Here is a 23,453-nt window from a genome sequence, read left to right as displayed (position 1 = left end):
GAACCCGGGCCGCCGCGATGGGAAGCCAGCTACTAACCGCTTGAGCTATGGCGCGGCCTAGAAATAGTAATAATTCAATTCAATTCAATTTTCAATTCTTGGTTTTATTTACGTGCTGTACGCAACAGCTGGTAGCCAATTACAGAGTCAGCACGAGGACAAGTGAAACAATATACAGACAGATAATAATAATAACAATAATAATAATAATAATAATTCTACTGAGCTTATAAGCTGCTTCACAACAGTTGATAGGTCAATTACAGGCAAGCACTAGGAACAAATTAATAATAATAATAATAATGATATTGATAACAAAATTACTTTTAATTATAAACTGTCTGAAATGGAAGTTAAGTGTATTGATGGACAACGATGTTAGAGCTGTATTTTTTTACTGTCTTATTTAAAGACTCTGCCAATGTTTATGCCATACAGCGTCGACTGGTAGGATGACTAATGAATTATTATTCGAGAAGAGGTGGTTATGATGTAATCAGAGACCTATTCCTGAATTATCCTTGCGGACTGAGGTAACACACTTAAAATTTCATGTAGAACACCCGGTGTTCCGGCTGATATTCTAAGCAAACACTTCCGAATAGAGGTCTAGTGCGTTACCGCTACGTAAACCTGCTCTGCCTACATCTGTGTTCATGTCGATGTAACGAGATATCCCGTACTGGTATGCAGTCAGTTTTAATAATCGAACTTTCTTGAAGTTACAATAAGGAACGTGTTGGTATGAAGGAGAAAAATATTCATAGCACCATTGGTTACAGATAAATTTCTAAATTATACGTCGGACCTACTTTATAATTATAGATTCCATTTCATCCTCTTCGTTTAAGATCTCTGTCAGCCTATCCAGAGCGCAGGAGCCACGAGCGAGTTCTTAGTTACGAGGAAGCTTGTAATACTGATTAATGAGTCTGTGCAAAGCATAGGTCTCCACTATTTTAATCGTACAATTCGAAACTGGGGGGAGGGGGGGTGTACTGTTCAACGTGACGTCACAGTAGCTCCAATCAAATATTAACGTGCGACTAGAGATATCGAAAGGGGTGTAAGGAATAAAATCGTTAGGATACTTAAAATGTTCATACACTACCCCTCGGGCAACGAACTGTTCAAATGTCATTCTATTTCCTTCAGTTGTTTTAGGACGCTTCGGTATCTACACTGCTGGACATCGGCGTCCTTACGATACAAGCGATGAATCTTACATCTATTTTCTCCGTTTTGCATATGAACCTGCATTTCTCTCTCATGTGACATATTCCGATTATAATGTATTTTATTTCTGTTGTTTCAGCTTTCTACTATCAGCTCACCATGAAACATACCGACATTCCTTTTTTCTTAACATGTTTTCTTTCTAAGATCTAAAAATTTGTGACGATGGTAAATTGATACAATATATTTTTGGACATTATCCATCGTCTTGTCTGTTCTGAAAAAAAAAGTTCTGTTTCTTTTAAAAACACAACGTTTCGGGGACTGTATTCTGTCTCCGTCCTCAGGTAAAACCTACTCAGTTGGGTCCAATAGACAGATATTAGCTACCTCTGTCTATTGGACCCAACTGAGTAGGTTTTACCTGAGGACGGGGACAGAATCCAGTCTCTGAAACGTTGTGTTTTTAAAACAAACAGGACGGGTTCTTAAGAATAGACAAGATGGTGGATAATGTCCAAAAACATATTACTTGTAATGTTTTCTTTCTATTGTTTCAGCTTTCTGCTATAATCTCATGATGAAACATACCAACATTCCTTTTTTCTTAACGCGTTTTCTTTCTCTTGTTTCAGCTTTCTGCCCCGAGGTCTGAGATTCACAGATTTCTGAGCGGACTTACATCCACATCATCACATCACCAGTTAACATGAAAACTTCTCATTGCTTTGAGTCACGAGGTTTTGGTGAATGATGAGACAAATAAAGAATCTTATATCACAATACACACAGAACGTCTTATTAACCGATCAGACCCTGCTGAGTATCAAGACAGATTGTCGCCAACCTTCCAGTTTTGTATTTCTTTTGATTATATGAAAGAGATATACAAAAATGTTGGTATTGCAGTTCTCTGCTGGTATTGCGCTAACAAATCAACACATATGATTATGACCAATAAAGGCCACAGTTCAGCTGCAATTTGGAGAAAAAGAGACACAATGAGCCGGTCACTTTGCAGAGTGTTTAGAAGCTCATTAGTGTTTGTACTTCAGCGGTTACTTGTTGAGAACCAAAGAGGGCCTATTGAACTATAAGTTGATTGCAGAGTTTTACCATAGGACAGCTGCGTTGTTGATTTATTTATGTATATAATTTGGACAATGCACAATATTATTTTCTTGCTTGATTTGACGTCTAAATAATTATCAATTAATCAATATATTTTGCTATTTTATTCTGAATAAATTTAATATTGTCCAATAACCATCAATATATGAACTGTAACAATATGACAAGGATATGTGTATTTAACCTCTTCCTGTTTTGCTCCTTGAATATCTTCCCATCACCCCTAGGCTGATAATTTATATGATATAATTGCCATTGAACTCAGTTCTTCCTAATGAACGTTTTTTATAAAGTTCAACTTTCTTCGCAGATTAGGTCTGCTGTATTTCTTCTGTGGTATAAAAGGGTACGACTTTATATTACTCTCAGTGATTATTTCTGACTATTTTATTAACAGTAATTTTAAATATGTCATCGGTCTCACACACACACACACACACACATTAAGAGCTGAGAGGATATCATTGACAGTTAATAATCGGCTTTTGAAACTTACTAGTTCACTTTAAAAACATGTAGTGTCCCTATACAACTGTCCCTTGTTATAGAAAGTCTTGTATCTTATTGCCACTGTATTCAGGGATAGTTCGATAAGTCAAGGGGATCCTACCATACCTGAAATTTAATGTGGACTGAAATTTTAGTGTATCAGGCCCACCTATGTTCGATGTTATTATTTGCAAGTCTGTTAATGAAATGTATTAGAATATTTTGTATTATACGGTATTTAAAATTCACATCGTAGAAGGCCTTATTAGGAGTCGGGTTAGCGCAGTCAGTATAGCGAATGGCTACAGGCACAATGACGGGGGGGGGGGTCGGAGTTTGATTCCCGGTAGGGTCAAGAATATTCTCTTGTCGACGTCATCCAGACTGGCTCTGGGGCCCACCCAAACTCCTATCCAGTGGGTACCGGGTGTTATTTTACGTGGGAGGGTAAAGCGGCCGGGACGTGAATTTGACCACTCATTTTCAACCACTGCCGAGGTTAGGAAAACGTGGATCTATACATCCACTTTCCCATACGCCTTCATGGCGTTGTACTTAATTAGTTAAGCGTAGGGACAACTTCACGTAACTGTTACTGGGAGTAGAATTGAGTCACCATGTCCTGATGATACTTCTCATAATTATTATTACTCCGTTTGGAACTTTGACTTCAAAACAGTTTTACCTGAATGCATTCCTGAAGCTGTATTTGTAGTTCTATTAATGAGCAAGAACTTTATGACGGCAAGTTTGTAAATATTAGGAAATACAAGAAGCGAATTAGTTACACAACAAATAGTAAAATATATGGTAAAAATGTCCTCGAACATAGTGAAACCACGCTATGTGTATATATCCATGAATTGCCAACCTTGCCAGCAGAAGAAGGCGAGTAATGGATGTCACTGGGAAAGCTATTGTGCCGACCAAGTACTGAGTGAGCTACGATCGCTACGCTGGCCCCAACACTTGGTTAAATTGTGTTAAATTGCTTAGTCAATTCCACGGATAAGAGTGTAAAAACAGTCTGCGTGTACATCAACCGAAACTGTTGGATGAATTGAATGAAATGACAATATCGATAATCGATTATTCCATCGCGAGAACGAGACCAGTTCTTTTTCTAGCCGATACTAGTGTTTAACCAATTTCAAGTGATAGACGTGCTGTATTTTCTCAGGCAGTGTGCAATCTACAGTGTGCAGGGATGCTTATTATAATAATGTTAATTAGAATTAATACGTTAAGTCCATTTGTGGTTTTAATATAAATTGTGCCATGGTGTATATTATCGTCATTTCTAATGGAATCGTTACAAGGTGTCTGGCGAATTCTTCTTGAAGATTCTGGTAAGTAAAGGTTTTAAACCGGTTTCAAAATAGTTTCCAGTTCTTCAACAGTATTACTAGGAGGGGGGCGGATTATTTTAAATTCTTTAAATGTATCTGCAAGTGTGTGTATATATATATCCTTATGATCAAAATATTAACACGAGGACTCTGATGGTTTATTAAGGACATATAAGGCTTAATTTGTGAAATGACGTTTTGGAGTATCCTTGCAGAATTTCCTGTCATGTGTCAAAGTTTAAGTTTAAGCAGTTAACTCCGGATATCCATTTGCTTTCTATTGGATAAAGCCTTTGCTCCAGAATTAATAGATTCAATTCAATTCAATTCTTTACTATTAATGTGCCGAGTCAACAGCCGCAAGGCCAATTACAGACACAGCACAGTGCAGATGAATGAATTACATTATAGGCAAACTTATTAAAAATCAAATACAAATTACATGTAAGTACTTGGAAGAAATAATAATGAATAAAAGTAAAAGTAAACAAACAAATAGCTGATAATTATGACAGTAATAATAATTTCATTATCATTAAACTAAGTGTTACTATGAATTGAGGAACGAAACATAAATATTTAATTAAGAAATGAATAGTATAGATTTTCAGAGGATAATAATAATATACGTAATTCATTTTGTTTTACTGGACATGCAAATAATAAAAATACTAACATTTATACTATATTTAAAATTTGTTTGGGTAGAACATTCCTGGCTCCGAATACGTAAACATCCCTGCAGACAACATTAGCAGCTGCTGCGCATCTAGCAGAGGGACAATTTTTAAATAAGGAGCAAACATTGAACAATGCAAAATCTCTGATATACCGAGCAGGAACTCGGAGACCAACAATTTCTAGGGCAGAAGGGCAGAATTTAGAGCCAAAATAAACTTGAATAAGAAAGAGAGCATCAAGGCGATGTCTCCTAGTACATAAAGTATGCAATTTTAACTCCTCAAGAGCAAGAGAATAATTGTAATGAACTTGAGGAAAGGAACGATTAAAACAAAGGGCCGCAAACCTCTGCTAGATGCGTTCCAGCTTGTTGGCATCAGTTGACGTAATCGAATTCCAGACTACGGACGCATATTCAAGCTTAGACCTAACTAACGTAGTGTACAATCTGAACATACAGTCTAGCGAAGAGAAATTGTAGGTAATGTTACGAACTAGACCCAATAGTTTCGCACATTGAGAGAAAATGTAATTGACCTGCTCATGGAAATATAGCTTAGCATCAATAAACACTCCCAGGTCTTTTACAGAATCGGTCCGGGCTATTGACGTTTGAAAAAGTTTTAACTTAACTTTAAGTATATTAAAGTTACATATAGATATTTGGCCTATATCATGTTCTTCCTTCGTGTAATTAAAAAACTCATAATAGAATTTTAGGCTACATCGATCGCGAAAACGTATTGTAAATGATATAGGAAGAATAGATTTCATCGAAGCATATGCAAGTGTTGTACCCCAAGCAGTAATTCCCAATAGAATCGTATTTATCTTGAAAACATCATATTTATTCATAATGATCCCAATAATAAAATACAAATATTTTGTGTGTAACGTAAGAAATGTCGGGAAGGTATTAAGATAATTAACTGGTAAAAGTTTAAATCCGTATTTATTATTTTATTTCCTAAATTGAAATAAATTTTCTTAAAAATATTTGTCAACAAATGCCTAATTTACCATTCTGCTGCTGTGACACGAGATGCATACATACTTGTTTTATAAAATAGCCTATACTTAATTTATCAATGTGGAGTTCTGATGTCCGTCCACGTAAATAAAAATTATCCGAATTGAACGAGCCACAATCACTATCTTTTAATCGCTGTCCAAATTCGGACTCTGCGATCTTCGATACTGTGTTCATATTTTATATCTCCATTTCGATCTGTACCGTAATAGTACTTGTAAAGGGATTCTTTGCAGAGTCTTATCGCCATATATATATATATATCTTCAGTCTCTATTATCATTGGTGTTTATGTTTAATACACCGCATAGGATCCCAAGATGTTATTGTTGAGTTCGAAATTTGAAAATTCACAAATTGGGAGACACCTTGTGTCGTCCTGTTCATGCAGCTACACTCGGTTCTGTCAGTTATGTTTACAATGTTTATAATTCTAAGCGGGGGACATACGAGAATAATACGCAGCTGAGTAATGACGTAATACAGAATAAACCAAGGAAATCCGGTGCTGTAAATAATGCAGTCGATGAAGTAACGTTGACTCGTGGGAAAGCAGCCGCGCAGAAGCCTCAAAAGGAAACTGTGAGGATGATAGCTGGACCTTATAAGAATAGGTAATATACAGTAGAACTGGGTTAAACCGGCTGAGAAGAGTGTCTAATGCAAAGAATTAGCTGATTATAGGAAGGTCGCGTGAGGCCTTGCCGCAAATTGCTTGGACAGACTAGCGGGAGAGGCAAACGCTCATCACGTCAAATCGTGCGCGGGATCGGTCCCACAGCCCAGTCGACAAATCCACAAGACAAAAATAACAAAGCATCCTAGCAGTTGGTGGAGATGGTTCCTATTGTTACTCACGCTTTTCTTGCATCTCCATATTCATTCACGGGGTGAAGTTCACTATGGAAGACGGAGCGAACCCGAAACCTATGTCGTCTGTACAAGGCGCCTACTGGATATTCGAGGCAAATATTCATGCCTAGTCCAGTTTTCATCCAAGCCCTCATTACTGAACTTTCAGCGTGTTGATTCGGCTCTTTGCTATATGGTAAGGACTCTGCCTATTTTTTTTAATTCGCTAATGGGGGGGGGGAGTCCAACTGGGTCCATTCGGCACGGCGGCCACTGATTGGCCAATTGTAGCCCGCCCCGGGTGATTATGATGATGGAGAATTTGAATGAATGAAGATTGGCAGGGGAAACCGAAGTACTCGGAGAAAGCCTGCCCCAGCGCCACTTTGTCCACCACAAATCCCACTTGACCAGACCCGGGATCGCACCCGGGCCGCCGCTGTGAGAAGCCAGCGAGTAACAGCTTGAGATATCTCGCGGATATGGACCCTGCCTATCTAATTTATTTCTGATCACGTGAAGAGTTTTTTGTTCTGTTTGGACGGGTAACATCCAAAGATTTAAACCTAAACTTTTCCCTACTTCTCACATGTGTATGTTGCTTGAACACGCATTACAGTGTGTGACTATAACGTAGAATTTTGACAATAGGAGTAAAGCGATTGCTTGAGTGTTTAATATAGTAGCAGAAGCTTGGGATCATACTCAACAGGACCATAGCACACAATTTCATTTCGCAGCAGGATTTACGTATTAACACGATATTGAAGAATAAATTGCAGTTCTAAACGGTTCTGACGATGGTGTATAACACTCAGATTTACTTGGGTTTTTGGATTCTGTCCATCGTCCGATATTCTAAAAACGAGAGAACACAACGTTTCGGAAGCTCTGTTTCCGTCCTCAGGTGATGGGGAGACACCCTTTTGGATTCCATAGAAAGAGTTCAGTGATTGATGTTAGCTCTTTCTAAGAAACCCAACAGAGTAAGCGTCTCACCCCTCACCTGAGGACGGAAACATATCCAGTTTTCGAAACGGTATGTTATCTAGTTTTTAAAATACAGGACGATGGACAAATTCCAAAAACCCAACAATTCTGAGAGAAATTGTAATATGTATAGACTATTGACCTTTCGACTAGGCCCAGAGTCCCAACGCGCAGTGCGAGATGATGCGAATAGCGTGTGTGCTTCCCGCTCGACCGGCCGAACGGTTTTCGTAAAGCAGTCAAACGACCTCCTCCTATATGAAGCGGAGCCCATTTGAGAAGGCAATGGTCTCTCATTCAAGAAACTCGTCGCCCTTAATGGAGCACGTAGCTTAATTACGGCGTGTCCAACAATATACTTGAATCCAATCCACATCCTCAAGCTCTATTTCTTTAACCTGTATTTATTATATTTTCATGTACGCCTATGTTCTCCAAGTTTTCCCTTCAGACTTTTCGACTAAAATCCCGTATTTATTGCCCATCGTTTCCCGTTCGTTCTGCACGGCCATCTCATCCTTCTGGGTGCTGTTACGCTAACAATAGTTGGCGAAGAGTACAAAATATGGAGTTTTCCATTATGCTCTATTCTCCAATCCGTTGTTACTTTGCCCTTCTTGGGTCCGAATAATCTCTCAGCTCTGCTTTTGGTATTGACAGTCTGGTTGTGTTAGCGGAGGCTTATGTGAAAAACAATATAAGAGTCCACGTTTCACTGACCAGGCAAAATAGAAATTTCGCATGCCAGATTGTTGCGTAATAAAAGTGAAGTTACGCATCGCCGAGTTCTAGCTGCGGTGGTCAGAACATGGGTCATTGACCATACAGACTGAAGGCGACCTCAAATTACAGCTGCTGTCATAACAGCACATTTCAAAGTGTTCATTCTTAAGGCGCATTTGATTAGATGCATATTCTCGATATCTTTTCTTAATGCAGTGCATGCAGGTTGCATACCTATATCTCTACTGCGGCTGTAGTAATATGAGGCACAACAGACACAACGGAAAAGTATCGATACTCGCAGGACATACGTGTAAAAGACAACTATCGATACTGGCAGGACATAACAGACGAGTATTGATACTTGCAGGACTCAGTTGGCAAGTGTCGATAATCGTAAGACACAACTGACAGATATCGATGCTTGTAAAATCATATTTTCTCAGGCCGATTAATTTAAATAGTCTTCGCGGCAGATCAACCGCGTGAATATAGAACATACCTTTGACATTTCCATCAATTGGAATATGACACAAATGTGCCTGCTTTGAACATTTCACCAACAAGCAGTTTTTTCCGTGAGGTGCGACCCGAGTCTATAAAACGAGAAACCAACAATAATTGACAGTTGAGTTGGAGGTTCAGCTATGGAGTGTTATTATTATTATTATTATTATTGGAGGGGGTGGGTTTCCCCATGCACTGCGACTAATAGTCTATTGTACGTCCCCCTTTGATATTCTACCAGTCGCCATACCCTGCCGGTACTGGTGCTCGCTCTCAGCCCCGTTCAGTCAGCGAAGCTGGCAGTGGTTCCCGATACTTCCCCATCTACCGGAGGCATTGGAAACTAGTTGGACGGGAAACTTTTTGCCTAATTTTGCTCAGAGGTCTCCTAGAGGCATGAGAATCTTTTACGTGCCTTAAAGCTACGACACGGGACCCACGGCTTAAAGTCCCTCCCGGAGGACTTGTTCCCTGAATTTTTCCACCCTTAAAAATTCCACGACCTCCGCCGGGTTTGAACCCGCGTACTTTGAGTCATGAGGTGGGAACGTTACCCCTAGACTACGGAGGCCGCTAGCTATGGAGTGTTAATCAGCGGGAAACGGAAGCTGAAAATCTCCATTACTAAGATTCGCTACCAGGAAACGTCTAATGAAGACACTGCAAAGGAATAGCCATTGTGGAGAGCTGTTACCAGGTAAAGACTGAGAAGACTTGATGTTGAGTGATTTGTAGTGGGGAAATGAGCAGTACTGTTTTAGTGATTTGTAGTTACAATCTGTGAGTGGGCAATACAACTATTCACTAATGCAAACCCCGCCTATAGTCACTAATACAGGTGACAATATTTTAATGTCAGATCTATTGTTAAAGAATGGACTATATGCTCAGTCTTGCATTAAACGACGACACAAGTTGCATTCACTGTTTTAAGAGAAGCACAAAAACTGTGTTAGTAGGACCTATAGCTGTAAACTTTGACTGTAATCCACATGTGTTACTGAAGTTCATACTGTCTAGGACCCATATTATTATCGCCACCAGAAGCAGCATGGTTTAAGCTGTTCTAATGGCCTGTTCCAACTGCAAAGTTTACAATTAGAATTGTTCTCTGCATTTTTACGTGGGCGTGCTTGGAATTTCTGCTTCTGGGTTTGTAGTCTGAGAGTAATTTAGGAAAACCAATTTGCTCTATTCTTCCCAGGTTTTGTGACCACTTTAACTGATACATTTCAATGGCCGAATTTAAGAATCTCTGCCAGTTCCTGCGATAAGTGAATTCGTTTTGATGTGAGGATCGCACTAGCTAATATTACGCGCATGATAGCTTCGCGGACCAATTGCTGCACAGGCCTACTTTAACAGATCGGAAATTGTCCAGTGTTGAGTCACAGGTCAATGAACGCAATGCAGGATGTGGCGGATGTAAAACTGTGATGCATCTTTTGTTCTATTCTACACGCTGCATTTTTTGTATTTCGTATTACACGTACTTCATAGAGACCAAGACATTGAATACAGTGCTCACACATGAAGGGATCATGGTAATAGAAAAACATTGAATGTCGATAAACTCAGGTGTAGCTATATAGAATAATGTCAGTTTATTGTATTTTTTTAAGAAATAGTGAAAGGTAAAAATGTAAAGCTATCCCTGTAACAGGTCGTGGAAGTGCATAGAATTGTGAGACGTCGAGGCTCCTACATTTTCTAGATAATCGGCTCACAGATGACGGTGAAGTTGTCAGCCTTACGCCCCGGCCGCCCTTTAACCGCCGAGAAGATTCCTGGTACTCATTTCTGTTAGAGGCTGAGTCAATCCCAGGGCCATAGTGCGGCTGGAAGGATTAGGTAAATTAAAAAATCCAGTGACCTTTTCGGGAATCGAACCCGTGACCTTTCTGCTAGTAACATAGTACCTCAACCAACTACGCTACTTCGTGCCCCAAGAAATAGTAACATTACACATTTTGTTTGTTCTGAAGGAGCAGCTATGAGACCATACATTTGCTGCAAAGCAAGAACTATGGACCTATATATTTGGTTGTCATTTAGGATATTTTTATTATAATTGGTTAGATTGGTGGGCTGTATAGCAAAAATGGAAACGCCTGTAAATTCATGTAGAAAATTTGTCGGAAATTGTGAAGACATAAAGTATACAATACAGCTTAAAGAAAAACAAAGTGTGGACCGAATTATCTGCCTCAGGATAGAAGCGAGTAGAGGGTTCTTGTGAAAGCAGTAATGAAACTCCGTGTTTTATATAAGGCAGGGTATTCTTAGGCACACTGAGTGGTCGGTAGATTCCCGAGCAGGGTAACATGCTCCTTTAATGTATCTGGTAATATCAGAATACAATCCGCAGACATCAAGTCCAGCCAGTAGTCTGCCATTAGAAATTGGTTGTCCACTGAAAAGTTCTGTCTTCTGGGATACAACGCCGTATAGTCCAGTGAAAGGCAACCAACGTTTCGGGAGAATATATGGCCTCCATCTTCAAGGATGAAGTGTAACACAAGTAGGAAGTCAACAATCGGAGCTCTTATCCTCTTGGATTTGATCCTCTAAATGATATTTGGCGAGGACTACAAATTATAAAATTCCTCATTCTGCAGTTTTCTCAACCCTTATATCATTTTCTTTTCTTTTATGTTAAAAAATCTCATCAGTACCCGTTCTCAAACACCCTCAATCTATTTCATCATTTCAATAGTTTAGTCCGATACGAAACAAAAGACAAAATTACAGCCATGTCTGTTTTAATCTTTACGTTGCTTCGTAACAGACGGGAAGACTGCGCTGAATGGTAGCGGGTATTCCCAGAATTTAATCTGATCTTAATTTCTTCGTGAGTGTAATTTTAATTTATTTTGTCGTCCTCAGATATTTTAATTTTGCCGCATTTCAAAGGATCTGTTAGGTACATAGGTCAGTTATATTTTTATATATACATACATATCATTTAAAGGGTCACGCTGTAGCTTACTTGGTTGAGACATTGTGCTACAAGGGTTTGTTTTCATTATTTTACTGTATTTTCAGTTGACCTAATCCTTCCAGCCGCACTATGGCGCTGGAGTCGACTCAGCCTCTAACAGAAATGAGTACCAAGAATCTTCTTGGCGGCAGGTGCGTAAGACTGACAACCTCACAGCCATCTGTGGGCACATTGTCTATAAAATATGGGAGCCTCGACGTCTCAGAATCCTATGGGCCTCTATGGCCAGTTACAGGGTTAGCTAATTTTTTTTTTTTTTACCTTTTATGTATTATTTATTAAAGCTTTAGGAGAGGACGCGATGAAACGAAATTGTGAAAAAGATGGAAGCAGATATTTACAGAATATTGGCATATTATTAAAATATGACCCCTTCATTTCAAGTACGGATTCCCTACATTCTTGGCTTCATTCAAATTTTTGCAGTGTCTGAAGACAGTCTCATCTTCCCTCTTGTACTGCAGTTTGAATCTTCTCTTTGAATGTTCTGTCCATTCCTGTCAGTGTAGTATGAATAAATGAAGGCTAGAAGGAAGACTAGCGGAACATGCATCTGCCAATTTTATTTTTCCTTGGCACTACAGCCCCAGTGGGCCTAGGCCTACCTCCATGAACTTCTCCCTTCACTTCGGTTTTTCTAGATCTTACACATACGGTAAGACTCCTTGGGCGGGTGATCAGCTCGTCGCAAGGCTTCTACCTGTACACAAACATCCATGCCCTGAGTGGGATTCGAACCCACGATCCCGGCTTCCCAGCGAACGAAGACAGTGCACGCCTTAGACCACTCGGCTACCGTGACCGGCACATCTGCCAATTAGGCGTATAAATTAACAAGTGTTAACCAATTTGGAATGGATTTCAGTCCTTACTGCGCTGCGTTGCTTTACAAAACCACGGGTCTCTAGAGAACAATAACTGTTCGTTATTCAGCCCGTAATGTAGACAATGCAGTGATGCTTGTGGATTTTAGTACACAGTACAAGTCTCCTATATTCAGCTCGCGTGAGTCGCCTATAGCAGTGGTTCTCAACCTTTGTCAGACCGAGGCCAGGTAAATTCTTTTTTCTATAGGATGAGAGCCCAGTATAATTGATGTTAGGGCCCGGCACACGGCCGCGGCCCGGCGGTTGAGAAACACTGTCTTACATGACTAATTACTATGCCAAATTCATAGTACTTTGAGATTGGATTTTATGGCGTTGTGTACTGTGCCTCTCCGACCGCCATTCAACTACCGTCCACAGAATCCCGGAACACTTTACGACTCCTTTTATGTTTCACAACCATCAACACCCCGTACAAACGTTCCCTTACTAGAGCACACAACATAATATTTGAGCGCAACTTTCAGCAGTGAAATTAAATGAGTTACAAATTAGAGTGAAGCCTCCTCAAGACTGAATGCATTGCCTATTCATTAGTTTACTTTTCATAACGGTATATAAGGTAAATTTGAAGCTATCTCTGTAACAGGCAGTGGAGGCCCATAGGGTTCTGAGGGGTCGAGGCCTTCGGGTTGTAGAGTAATGACGTAAATAAAAAATAATTGAATTATTATTATTGTTACTGTCATCATCCTCATCATTATCATGGCCGTCGTCACTGTCATTGCCTTTATTTGGAGAGTGGTTTTGTTCATAACAAAACTACGTGTTCCATATGAGTATTTGCGACAATGTGGAAAGAACCCTGAAGAAGCATGACTCTCCGCAAAACGAACGTCACGTATGTATTGCATGCGCAGTTGAGGGAAAGGAAACTTAAGCGGAAGTTCTGTTGTCCCCTACAGCCTCCGTGTAAGGTCTGGCTATTCTGACGCCTCGGAGAGGACCTGATGACTCGAAAATCAATAATGTGTAATAAACTGGAATACTTCCCAAGGTTTTGTTGAAACGTGTGTCATACGACGAGATCGTCCATGTGGGTAGTTCGCTAAGGTATCTCCTATTTAACCTCCTCTTTCTTCTTTGTCAGGCAGATTTTTCCGAAAAAATCTCTTTGTTATAACGAGAGGCAACGTTACAAAAGGACATACAACGGCATGGATAATGATAAGATTGATAAGCCGGCTGTGAGCGGAACGGGGAGACCTCTTTGCTGGCTGCAGAAAGCGGCATACCTTATGTACTTTGCGGTGACCGACAGACTCTGAAAAGTATCACGTGTTGTTACAGTTTATAACGAAAGAGGATCGTGTTTACTGAAAAAGAAACTCTTTAGGAAAGGCTGCTGGAGATCGTTAATGAACCTGCGTTTCAATATTGTGGATTTACGTGGACGATAAACTAAGGCCGAGGGGACACCAAGGAAACTGGCAACCGCAATTTCCGAAAAATATCGTCACCGCAATTTCCGAAAAATATCGTCGATTTCAAGCAGGCAACTGTTTTCCAGATTGGCAGGCGCACATTGAGAAAACTTGTGTTTTATTAGTTCTGCAATGGAAAATAATAATATTGATCCTGTCGTAATATGGTGGTAAGACCGCGCAGTAGCTCAAGCGGTTAGTCGCTGACTTCCCACCGCTGCGGCCCGGGTTCGATCCCAGGTCTGGTCAAGTGGGATTTGTGGTGGACAAAGTGGCGCTGGGGCAGGTTTTCTCCGAGTACTTCGGTTTCCCCTGCCAATCTTCATTCCACAAATTGCTCCATAATCACCCTCACCTATCATCTGGGGCTGGTGCAATAGGCCAAAATTGGCCGCAGTACAAGGGACTTAGTCCCACCCCACTAGCAATAAAGAAAATGTGGTAGTTGCGATGGTGTGAGAAGAGAGGACGACGATCATAAGGGAAATACTGGGATGTTTCAATTAAGGTGAATTTCTTTTGATCGGAAAATAACGCGTTCGCACGCGATACGAAATTTTGACATACAGTGCAACAATTATAGGACGACAGAAGACACCTGATGATGGCCGTATATAACCGAAACATGTAATGTGGAACAAGGCTGACTATATGAACAGAAGCGCTTGTATCGTTTCGAAAGAATTTAACCTGGATCCAAACTCCTTCGTCTCATGAGAAATTTTTTCCCAAGCCTAATCAATTTTGTCATGCCTAGCATAGTCTGGGTGACGTTAGTCATACGTACCAGGCTCTTGCTCAATTAATTGCACAAAAACAAAATTAGCAGCTTTGTCAGACTTTCGTGCCATCTTAAGAAACCAATGAATCACTGAAGCGCGTTACGGAACAGCTGACACTAGGAAACCACCCGACAACGCAATTGTGAGAAGACTGGCTTGCTCCGTTGCCTGGAAGTTGAGCTTCCCAGTCTCTCCGCGAGTTGCGTTGCCGCTTCCTCAATTTACGCTGCTCCATTCAGTAACATGTGTTGAACTCAGGCTGATAAAAATTCTCGGAAATTGCGGTTGCAAGTTTCCTTGCTGTGCCCTTGGCGTAAGTGTACGGATATGTGGGATTTTAGGTTTTGTCTTCTAGGACATAATGCCCTGTAGTCCAGTGAAAGGTCCCCAATGTTTCGGAGGAATACGAGGGGTACCCAAAAGAAACCGAACTTATTTTTTTTAAACTTATTTATTCAAATTTTAAGCACAAACCTTCAATCCCCTTCAAAGTACTCTCCACTTACACTAATACACTTGTCTAGTCTTTTATTCCATTTTTCAAAACATTGTCTAAATTCATCTTTTGAGATGCTTGACAGCGCCTCCGTCGTTTTTTCCTTTCATGTCTCTTTTCATTCGAGGAAACAAAAAAAAGTCGCACGAGGCAAGGTCGGGTGAGTATGGAGGGTGAGGAACAGGGATCATACCATTTTTGGTCAAGAATTGTCGTACAGACAGGGCTGTGTGAGCAGGGGCATTGTCATGATGGAAAAACCAGTCACCCGACTGCCACAAATCTGGCCGCTGAGCTCCAAGTCACTCCCGACAGCTCCACAATTTCTTCAATGGTCCGTCGTCGATCTTCCTTGATGATGTCACGAATTTTTTCAACATTTTCATGTGTTCGGGCCGTGGAAGGACGACCAGAACGAGGTTTGTCATCAATTGACATTTCACCATTTTTGAAACGGGAAAACCACTCAAACACTTGAGTTTTCCCCATAGCATCGTCCTTGTACGCCCTTTTTAACATTTCAAGAGTTTCTGTTCCACTTTTCCCGAGCAAAAAGCAGAATTTCACCGCCGCACGCTGTTCACGAAAATCAGCCATTGCAAAAACGACGATCACACAAAACAGTTGTCACTATAAACTCTGCCGAAACTAGTCCTTACCTTCTGAAGCAACGGTAGTCGGCTTGTCGACTCAGGAATGTTAGCTCTATGTGCTCATAGCGGCAAAACGCGGTATTACAAAAGCTCTGCCCACAAAAAAATTAGTTCAGTTTCTTTTGGGTACCCTATATCTCCTCCATCTTCATGATCGGAGAGTAAGCTACCTAAGAAACAAGCTCTGCTTTATGTGCGCTTCAGGCTCCATGCTTAGCAGTCTTTGGCCAAGAAAATGTAGATGTTCCACCGGTCTGCACAGTGATATCCCACAAGATGGAACTTGTATTAAGCATTCATAGTTCGGAAAGGATCGGAAATTTGCTGAAGGAATGAGTTAAATACAGTGACGTAATTTGTATTACTTACTATCATACGTGAGTGCCGCGCCATAGCTCAAGCGGTTAGTCGCTGCCTTCCCACCACGGCGGCCCGGGTTCGATCCCGGGTCTGGTCAAGTGGGATTTGTGGTGGACAAAGTGGCGCTGGGGCTGATTTTCTCCAAGTACTTCGGTTTCCCCTGCCAATCTTCATTCCACCAATTGCTCCACAATCACCCTCACCTATCATCTGGGGCTGGTACAATAGGCCAGAAGTGGCCGTAGTACAAGGGACTGAGTCCCACCCCACTAGCATTAAAAGAAAGTGAAAAATAATTTTTTATTGAACGATACAAACCTTTCAAGAAAATCCGCTGCGTATTTGTAGCCACTTTAACCAAACATTTCCGTTTGGAACCTAATAGCTCAATAAAAAAAAAGCAATGAGCAGCAGAATTCTTACCTGCAACAACATGCACATCTGAAGATGGCCAATTAGGCCGAAACATAGTGAAATATTGTCCAATAAAAGAATAACAAACCCCTACATCAGATGTATACAGTGCAACAGGGTTCTGAAATATAACATTAACAAAAGACAAGACGTGCATAATATGCGTTTTTATTCATAGGTTTCTTTCTTCTACATCGTTTGATACCCTACGACGAGGGATGGCTTTTCGACGGATATTGCATTGGGAAGGATTTGTGAAGGAAACGGCCATCACCTAGGCGAAGGACCACCCGACATTTCAAATGAGGGACTGAGAAATGTTAGTCAGGATAGCCACACCCCTTGCTGGGATTTGAACCGAGCACCTCTAGGACACAAATCTGCACAGTTACCGCGACACCAGCCTGCTCGGCCTCACAGAAGTGCAGCCACTCTTATGCTACTTTATACTAGAACATGAAACCTAAACGTAAAGTTGGTCCTGTGATTAATTAAGCACCACAACTTGGTGGAGCAGAGGTATGCCTTCACCATACTTGACCTCGGCACAAGATGGAGGTGAGTGGTCAGCTTCACGGTTCGGTCGCTTTACCCCGGGGAAACAGCTTATTGGCTGAAGCCTGCAGACAGCTTTACTTCACGGTTGACAATAGCCCTCGCAACAGTTGCGTTTACAAGTGACTTTCATACAGAAATATTGCACTGAATTTCGCCCTACCTTTACGTGTTTTCTTCAGCTTTCTTGCAGGAATAATTCAGTTGGTGTAGCGACTGGGTTACGGCCCCGAAGATCGAATAGTTGGGGTTCGATTTCCGGTATGGGCAAGGGATTTTTCTCTTCTCCATAACTCATCTAGTCTATCAAGCGAATACCGGGAGCTGTTTCCCCAGGTGTAAAGCGGCAGGAGTGTGAAGATACCACTCGCCTCAAACTAGTGACGAGGTTAAGAATGGTGGAGCTACATCTCCACTCCGCCTTATGTCTTCATCGCGTAATGCTTAATTAATTAACACCAGGAATAATTTTATCTTTACCTTTCACTTCTCATGCTAAAAGAAAAGTGATAATTGCACTTTCTGGTCACAGTCAGAGGAGTCGTGTTTTGGTGAGCTTCAACTTCTTTACACCTGATGGCATAAGAAAGCGGTGATTCAACACTAGATGACAGTGCATACAAATCGGTGGCAGTCGCGATGGTGGACATGGCTGGAGCTCACTCCAGTGTTCGGGCAACTTAAAGCCACTGTGAAAACTGATTTCGAGGGGACTGAACTCTGTGTCTTCCGAATATTAAGTCAGAGTAACAAATTCTTGTCCGCTAGTCGCACTTTCCTTGCGATTACAGCTGAGATGTGGAGTCTTGTTGACAGTTGAATGTGTACGTTGGTTTGTAATCCTTCATAACAACATTGGCACTTCCGGTATTCCACTGCCTCGTTGCAATCGACCCTGAAACACATGAGGTCGAAACCTGACTGCTTACATGACTTTGTTTTAAAACTTTACAGCAGTTTCCAGGTTACTGCAATAGGGCTTTCGAAATATGCAATCATGTTCTGTATAACTGTATAACTTTGTACAACTTTTCTGACATAATCCTATGTAATATAACGCTAAGAATGAAAACATAACCATGCAAAATTATGTTTTTATAGTTTATTTAGAATTAATCCAGCATGATTGCATAAAAAGCTGTAATAAAAGAGAAATAAATAATAGAAAGAGAAGGGGGGGGTGTAATTCTGTGTACTGGATTCATCTGGCACAGGTGGCAAGCACATATGAACATAATAATGAATCTTCAATTTCTGTAAAAGCCTGGTAGTTTCTTGGCCAATTGAGCAAATAATAGTTGTTCTCTTTTTCAAGAATGACTGTTTCGGCGTGGTGAAGTATGTTTGACACTTATGTTACTTGTCAATGTTTAGTTTAACAGTTTAAATAACTGTTAAGGATAATTTTTGAGCTTTAAAATAGCATGTGTACTTTAAGAATAAACGTCTTTACGGCGAATCTGTTTTAAATACGACAAGAAAAAAAATATAATGAACTTCAAACAATTCTATTTTTCAATTCGAACTCCTACGTAAAATTATTCATAGAAATTTTAAATTATAAAGTAGTGTAAATTTTGAAGGACTGAAATTGAATCAACTTCTTGATTTCAAACAGAATAAAATTTGCTTTGTTACCTGAACCACATCGCTGGAACTGACTGATTGTAGTTCTGGTGGATGCGCTCCTTATGCTGTCTCTGCTGTTTCTTGCCCTGGGAGTCAGCAGGTCCCTTAGGTCAGCCTGTATGAACATAGCAAATGAGGGCTCTGGATCAAAAGAGACAGATTCTGCTGGGGTTCTGTCAATCAAAGCTACGTATAATGGCCACACAAGAAGCTTGTAGCGAGGGAGCAATCTTTCACGTACATCACCCGTTGAGTCGGCGACGTTACGGGAGAAAAGTCTTATGAGTTCAACGACATCTCCATTAAGCCGATTTTTGTTCCTATTGAACACTGAAAATAAAATCCAGCAGATTTCTCTTGACGATGTTATATTTTAGCGTCCTGTTACACTGATTTATGTCCATGATTTATTCTGACCGTCTTACAGTGCATACATTTATTCACCTTACTCTTCTCTCTTGCACTACATGTTTCAGCACAAAGGTGCCATCTTCAGGTGCTTTTCGATGTACGTCGAACTGCTTCATTGCATGCCCTATTGTCTTTATACTAAAATATATATTCGTCATATATATTGATAAATTTTAAATATTAAAAATATTAAAACTGTTCAGGATTTGTCATCCTTATGTCGTATCTCAATACGCGAGTCACACCTATCTTCTTCTATCGGAGTATTCTTCCTACTTTCGTGTGTGTATTGTGCTTTGTGTTGTGTCTTGCTCCTGTGACTGCGTGTGTTATACTGCTGGGCCTGCTGGGTATGTGTGTGTGTGTGCTGTCTTCCTTTTTATTGAGTTATTTTATTTATTTATTTTTAGTTTATTTTATTGAGATAACTCAATGAAAAGGAAGACAGCACACACACACACATACCCAGCAGGCCCAGCAGTATAACACACGCAGTCACAGGAGCAAGACACAACACAAAGCACAATACACACACGAAAGTAGGAAGAATACTCCGATAGAAGAAGATAGGTGTGACTCGCGTATTGAGATACGACATAAGGATGACAAATCCTGAACAGTTTTAATATTTTTAATATTTAAAATTCATCAATATATATGACGAATATATATTTTAGTTATTTTAGTATAAAGACAACAGGGCATGCAATGAAGTAGTTCGACGTACATAGAAAAGCACCTGAAGATGGCACTTTAGTGCTGAAACATGTAGTGCAAGAGAGAAGAGTAAGGTGAATAAATGTATTCTCTTGACGACGTGACCGAACATCTGCTTCACTCTTAAGGAAGGAGTTGTGTTATGTACTTCGTAACAAATAACAGTTTTTAAATTTTTCTTTTCTCGCTTCATTAATTTTTTATCTCATTACCCAAGTTGCTTGAGTCAATATCGAATATTCCTGGAATTTTTAATTACTCACAGAAACTCAGTGGTGGTTCGTAAGTTATTTTTCTGGTGAAGCATCTATGCAATGAAATTTAAATTAGCGAATTCGACAATGATTAATCCTGTCCTCACTGCTACTCAGGTAATTCCAAAGAAATAAAGAAAAATACAGAAAATTCCTAGAACCGTACTAAATAATTTAATACAGTCAATATTTTTGAAAGCATAGGCATACGCCAACTTTCTATCTACTTGCACGCTATGGCTATTACAGACAGTTGCTTTTCTGTATCAAGTAATTCAACACCAATATTCACTTTACCTATGAGTGCTAAATCGTGTTATTTATGTGATTTGAACAATTCATGCCCTCATGACTTTTCAGATTTATGGTTAGTATCAATTACGTGGTAGACCCAATTGAATTCATCCCATTTCTCCTGCTCACCGATAGAGGGGAGCACAAATGTTATTTTTTCCGGTGAATCCCCACAACAAGGAAGTTTCTAAATGCCATTTATTTCTATACGAGTAAAAGCGACTTACGAGCTCACTAGCGCCTACATTGACAAAGTGTATTTTCTCTGCGTCTGGTCGGTTACGCCCAAAATCTTTTCTCTCCCATCTTCCTTAATACGCGTATATCGCTGCAGATGTATGAAGTTAATAATTCAGGTCGTGAAACCTTTAATAATAATATTCGCAGAATTCTACGTCGTCGAAGCATCTATTTATACCTTACTTACTTACTCATGGAGCTGAGCCCTTCTTGAGGAGCCGCCAATTCTGCAGCTACTCAAGAATTTCCCAGTATTGTATGGAACCCAAAATTTCATTACCGTGTTCACAAGAGCCCTCCACTGGCCCCTATCCTCAGCCAGATCAATCCAATCCATACCATCCCATCCTATCTCTCTAGGATCCATTTTAATATTGTCCACCCACCTATGCCTTGGTCTTCCCAGTAGTCTCCTTCCTTCTGGCTTTCCCACCAATATCCTAAATGGATTCCTCTTTTCCCACATTCGTGCTACATGCCCTGCCCCCTCGTCCTCGTTGACTTGATCATTCTAATAATACTTGGAGAAGAGTACAAGTTATGAAGCACCTCATTATGCAGTTTTCTCCAACCTCCTATCACTTCATCTCTCTTCGGTCCAAATATTCTCCTCAACACCCTGTTCTCAAACACCCCCACTCTCTGTTTCTACCTTAATGTCAGAGACCAAGTTTCACACCCATACAGAACCACAGGCAAAATTATAGTTTTGTATATTCTAACTTTTATCTGTTTGGACAGCAAAGGAGAAGACAAAGGGTTCTGGATTGAATGGTAGCAAGCATTACCCGAGTTCAATTTCCTCTTATACGTCTAGTTATACTTACTTAACTACTTACGCATGGAGCTGAGCCCTTCTGGAGGAGCCGCCAATTCTGCAGCTACTCAAGAATTTCCAAGCATTTTATGGAACCCGAAGGTTCATCATCGTGTTCACAAGAGCCCTCCACTGGTCCCTATCCTGAGCCAGATCTATCCAATCCATACCATCCCATCCTATCTCTCTAAGATCCATTCTAATATTGCCCATCCACCTACGCCTTGGTCTTCCCTGTCTTTCCTTCTGGCTTTCCCATCAATATCCTATACGCATTCCTCGTCTCTCCCATTCGTGCTATATGCCCACCTCATCCTCCTTGACTTGATCATTCTAATTATCCCTGGAGAAGAGTACACGTTACGAAGCTCCTCATTGTGCAGTCTGTTTATACTATACTGAATAATTCATTGGTTCATAGCCTTATATCATATGGCCTTAATTAAGGCATTAATTAAGTGTTGTAATGACTGTCATTGGAAATGAGGATTCTCAGAGGAAACACTGTTGAGTTTAAAACCCCAAATACGTAGATTGCTTTGTAATATGACATGACTTCTGCTGTGAGAAGCTGATGCTTAAACGACGGTTTTATGGGAGGATCGTAATTAATGGATATTACACTGAATCCTGTATTAACGACAGAAGGTGTCTGCTTTCACCTACGCGAAACTGTATAACAGTATCATGAAATTAAGCGCTGAGGAGGCGCACAGTTTGAGTCGGCCAGTGAACTAGCAGTGAACCTGAGGCTGTGTCTAATTGTATGCAGATAATGCAGTCAGCAAACTATGAAGCCTGCTTTGAATTCATTCAGACTTCGACAGAGATGTTTCAAGAAGGGTGGGATGGGTTGGGTGGGAACAGAATGAAATGAACATCGTTATACTGGTTTCAATCAATCTGACTCCACTGACTAAACGTTGACTGATACTCTGAAATCTGCACTGAATTTAATTTGTACTGTACTTGCAGCAAATGTTCGAGAGGAGACAGAACTGCAGAAATTCTCCTGATTACTGACACTTTAATTGTAATTATATAGTGACTGTTAACTTGATTATTCTCACAACTGCAATATTCAAGGACGTAGTACAGATATTATTTAATAAAAGAATAATATGTATTTACATTAGTAACACTTTCTACGCCGGTCACGGTAGCCGAGCGGTCTAAGGCATGTACTGTCTTCGCTCGCTTGGAAATCGAGCTCGTGGGTTCGAGTCCCACTCAGGGCATGGATGTTTAGTTTCTGTGTGTGCGTTGTTCTGTGTTTTTATGCAGGTAGAGGCCTTGCGACGAGCTGATCACACGCCCAAGGAGTCCTACTGAAAGTTTAACATCTAGAAAAACCGAAGTGAACGGAGAAGTTCATGGAGGTAGGCCTAGGCCCACTGGGGCTGTAGTGCCAAGGAAAAGAAACTGTTTCTATATTCATATATCTTTTCTGATCTTATGAATTTTCAAACCTCTATTTTTTGGTGTTGCCGATAAAATATTTGATACTCAATAATTTTCACAATTTTATAAATGAAACTTGCTTCTGAATTATTAGAACCAATTAACATTTAAATATATATATATATATATA

General features: G+C 40.3%; 3 protein-coding genes across 8 annotated transcripts in view; 2 read left to right on the top strand and 1 right to left on the bottom strand.

Annotated features, from left to right (window-relative positions):
• LOC111861259 overlaps positions 1–2,365 on the top strand; it is a 161,017-nt gene extending 158,652 nt beyond the window's left edge. For all 4 annotated transcript variants that reach the window (XM_033750246.1, XM_033750244.1, XM_033750245.1 and 1 more), the window contains exon 3: positions 1,812–2,365. In XM_033750246.1, coding sequence (XP_033606137.1) covers positions 1,812–1,848 — 37 coding nt within the window. In that variant the 3' untranslated portion in view covers positions 1,849–2,365. The remainder of the gene's footprint in view (positions 1–1,811) is intronic.
• A 1,454-nt stretch (positions 2,366–3,819) lies between these two features.
• LOC111861271 (zinc metalloproteinase nas-13) overlaps positions 3,820–23,453 on the top strand; it is a 122,283-nt gene continuing 102,649 nt past the window's right edge. The window contains exon 1 of the mRNA XM_033750241.1: positions 3,820–4,145. The gene's annotated coding sequence lies outside the window, so the exon portion shown is untranslated. The remainder of the gene's footprint in view (positions 4,146–23,453) is intronic.
• The window catches only part of LOC111861270 (gastrin/cholecystokinin type B receptor), a 60,578-nt gene continuing 54,240 nt past the window's right edge, over positions 17,116–23,453 (bottom strand). For all 3 annotated transcript variants that reach the window (XM_023845704.2, XM_033750243.1, XM_033750242.1), the window contains 2 exons: positions 19,139–19,244; positions 17,116–18,395 (listed from right to left, as the gene is read on the bottom strand). In XM_023845704.2, the coding sequence (XP_023701472.1) occupies positions 18,286–18,395; positions 19,139–19,244 (216 nt within the window). In that variant the 3' untranslated portion in view covers positions 17,116–18,285. The remainder of the gene's footprint in view (positions 18,396–19,138; positions 19,245–23,453) is intronic.

Source organism: Cryptotermes secundus, unplaced genomic scaffold (genome assembly GCF_002891405.2).
Source record: "Cryptotermes secundus unplaced genomic scaffold, Csec_1.0 scaffold68, whole genome shotgun sequence".
Classification (NCBI taxonomy): Eukaryota; Metazoa; Arthropoda; class Insecta; order Blattodea; family Kalotermitidae; genus Cryptotermes; species Cryptotermes secundus.
This window is presented reverse-complemented; position numbering and strand designations above follow the sequence as displayed.